Consider the following 3,636-nt stretch of genomic DNA (forward strand, 5'->3'; position numbering starts at 1 on the left):
GGCCGTCGAAGACAGGAACAAGTTCATGCAGTGGTACAACGATCATCGTAATGACACGTTTGATTTCCAGAAAGAAATTCTCAAGTATTGTATTCAAGATGTCAATGTACTGCGACAAGCATGCGTTTCGTTTATGACGTCATTTGAAGCAGAAACCAAAGTGAATCCCTTCTTGGAGACGATCACGATTGCCAGTGCTTCCAATTTAGTATTCCGCCGGAATTTCCTCAAACCCAACACCATTGGAATTCTACCGGCACATGGCTATCGATGGAGAAGTACCCAATCGATCGCTGCAATGCAATGGCTGGCCTACATTGAAAAAACCGAAGGAAAGCAAATCTTACATGCGGCTCGACAAAAAGAAGTGTTTATTGCGGGATTCCATGTTGATGGCTACTACCAAGATCCTGAGACGTTAGAGGAGCACGTCTATGAGCATGCCGGCTGTTTTTATCACGGATGTAAAGTATGTATTACTACAGGCCGTAATCAGCCCATCTATGGCAATCCAGAAGACACCATGGAATTCCGTTATGAACGAACGCAACGAAAAAATGCAAGACTGCGTGAATTGGGGTACATTGTACATGAAATGTGGGAGTGCGAATTTAAACAATTCTTGAAAGAAAATCCAGCAATGGCGACGTATCTGAAGAATCACCCGTACATGAACCGCAGACCATTAAATCCAAGAGATAGCTTTTTTGGAGGAAGGACCAATTGCGTGAAATTATACCACCAAGTCGACGAAAAAGCAGGAGAAGTAATAAAATATTTCGATATTGTTTCGCTTTATCCTTACATAAATAAGTGTGCTAAATACCCTGTAGGACATTCTATAATTTATCTACAGGGTGATGAAAATATACCACCAATAAATAAAGTCAATGGTCTGATCAAAATGACGATATTACCAAGTCGCCATCTTTATCATGGTCTCCTGCCTTACCGATGCAACAAGAAACTACTCTTTCCACTGTGTGCTGCGTGTGCCGAAGAAATGAACCCAGACCCTACAGCAACGTGTACGCACAACGATCAGGAGCGATGCCTCACTGGAACATGGGTATCATATGAAATACAGAAGGCAATAGAATTAGGATATCAACCGGTGGAGATCTTTGAAATTTGGGATTATGACATTGAACAATATGATCCCATCACGAAAACAGGTGGCTTGTTCACGGAATATATCAATACGTTTTTGAAATCGAAAATGGAAGCGTCTGGCTGGCCCAGTTCCTGTGTGACCGAAGAAGACAAATCAAAATTTATACAAACCGTCCTGGAGCGTGAAGGTATTGCATTGGATCCGACCAAAATTGAAAACAATCCTGCACGAAGAAGTTTATCTAAGCTTTGTGTTAATTCTCTATGGGGAAAACTTTCTCAGCGTACAAACTTTAGCCAGACCACAATTATTGATCGGCCGGAAGAATTTTATGAAAAACTCACTTCCCCCGACATTAAACTCCATCAAATTGTACCCATCAATGATACGATGTTATATGCGTTCTGGGAGTACAATGAACATGTGCCTGTTCAAAACCGAAACACCAATGTTGTGTTAGGTGCATTTACAACATGTCAGGCACGTCTGGAACTGTACAAGTACCTGGAAATGTTGCAGGAACGTGTTTTATATTTCGACACGGATTCTGTGATATTTACAGAAAAGCCTGGAGAGCCAACCATTGAACCTTCAACGTACTTGGGATGCTTATCGGATGAGATGGAGTCTTACGGCCAACGAGCATACATCAAGACATTTGTTAGTGGAGGACCAAAAAATTACAGCTTAGAAATATACGATCCAGACACCAACATCACCAGCTACATATGTAAAATTAGAGGATTTACATTAAACTACAATGCAGGACAGCAATTAAATTTCAACACGCTAAAAGAAATGATTACAAATCAATGCCGTGGACAAGTCACCATTACCATCCCCCATAAGATATGCAGGACCAAAGACCATACCATCGTCACACGCAAAGAAGAAAAAATGTACAGCATCCAGTACACAAAACGTCGATTTAAAGAACTCAATTCCTATGATACGGTTCCGTACGGGTACGTTAAAAAACGGAAGTTGGAACTGGAAAAAGAAGATCAAGAAAAAACTGTAAATACCCAATGAGGCCGCCATTTCTTTTTTCCTTTTCCTTTTTTATCTCCTTAACCACAAAGCAGCAACACCAAGAAGAAAAAAAAAAAAAAACGCAGTACCCAGAAGAGTTCATAAACCATCAACACCATCAGTGGAAGAAATGTAGTCATCTCGTACCTAAGGGGGAATCTTGACCATAAAGGAGCAACACCAAGAAAAATGCAGTACCCAGAAGAGTTTATAAACCATCATCAGTGGAAGAAATGCTGTCATCTCGTACCCGAGGAGGAAGATGGAACTAAACACCTCCATCTTTTACGAGTAAGTTTTATTTCTCTCTTATCAATATTGACTCGTTTTTATTGTTTCAGAAAAAAAAGAAATTCAAAAAGTAATCCGTTGTTTCTTCTTTTTCTTTACAGGATACGTCTACAACATTCGAAGATGATGACACGTCCAACATATTCATTAAACTAGATCCTGCATTTATTATGTTAATAAACTTGTATGAGAAAAGCACATACCTTTCGTTAAAATACAACAAGTTGAAAAAAAAAATGTTTTATTATTTCTTGAAACCCTGAACACTTGTTTTCAAATAAATGGTAATCTTGAAAATTTAAGGTGGAAAATATATCCAAGATTTGGTTTAAATGATTTTGTTCGAAAAATTAATTAAAGAATTTTTAGTGTCCAAAATTTGGTTTTTAATTTAGTTGAAAAAAATTGATTTGAAAATTTTCAAATGTGGTTTACATCTTTAGTTCGAAACTTGTTTTTAAAAATTGGTTCGAAATTTTTTAAAAAAATTTTTAGTTCGAAAAATTTTGATTTGAAAATTTAGTTCGAAAGTTTTTAGTTTAAAATATTTTTTTCGAAAAATTTTTAATTTTTTTAGTTCGATTTTTTTGGGTTCGAAAATTTAATTTTTTTTACTTCGAAAATTTTTTGATTTGAAAATTTGGTTCGAAAGTTTTTAGTTTAATTTTTTTTCCGAAAAATTTGTTTAAATTTTTTAGTTCGAAATTTTTTTTTGAAACTTTTTTGTTTCAAAATTTTTAGTTCGAAAATTTTTTGTTTGAAAATTTTTGTTTAAAATTTTTTTAGTTTTGAAATTTTTTTAGTTCGAAAAATTTTTAGTTTAAAATTTCTTGTACTCTGCGGAACCGTTTCGAAAAGAATCGGAGCAGTTTAGGTAAGAAAAATCTGGCAACACTGTTTCCATTAATGAAGCGCTTACTGAGCGTTTAAAAAATCGCTTAAACTCACAACAATGTGTTATAAGAAATCTACAAGCGACAAGGATGGACCCCTCTTTCACCATTGTTACTTCCAGAGACATAGGCAACTAATTCAAGGACAGAATCTCCATCAAGGTAAAAAAGCTGGTAATCATCTTATCTGTCAAAGAGAACGATAATATTTAATGTAAACTTCAGTACAATATCATGATACCATAAAAGGGTTATTTAAGGATGGGATTGAACCCTCCACGGGAACTTTAAGGTACCAAAAAGGAT

General features: G+C 36.0%; 1 protein-coding gene across 1 annotated transcript; it reads left to right on the forward strand.

The window, feature by feature from the left end:
* Window positions 1-926: 926 nt before the first annotated feature.
* LOC145671279 (uncharacterized) lies at window positions 927-2,820 on the forward strand. Its single transcript, XM_081740226.1, has 2 exons — window positions 927-2,437; window positions 2,539-2,820. The coding sequence occupies exon 1, from the start codon at window positions 1,004-1,006 to the stop codon at window positions 2,144-2,146; it is 1,143 nt and encodes a 380-aa protein (XP_081596352.1). The 5' UTR covers window positions 927-1,003; the 3' UTR covers window positions 2,147-2,437; window positions 2,539-2,820.
* The last annotated feature ends 816 nt before the right edge of the window (window positions 2,821-3,636 follow it).

This window comes from Thermobia domestica, chromosome 15, assembly GCF_964235325.1.
Source record: "Thermobia domestica chromosome 15, izTheDome1.hap1.1, whole genome shotgun sequence".
Classification (NCBI taxonomy): domain Eukaryota; kingdom Metazoa; phylum Arthropoda; class Insecta; order Zygentoma; family Lepismatidae; genus Thermobia; species Thermobia domestica.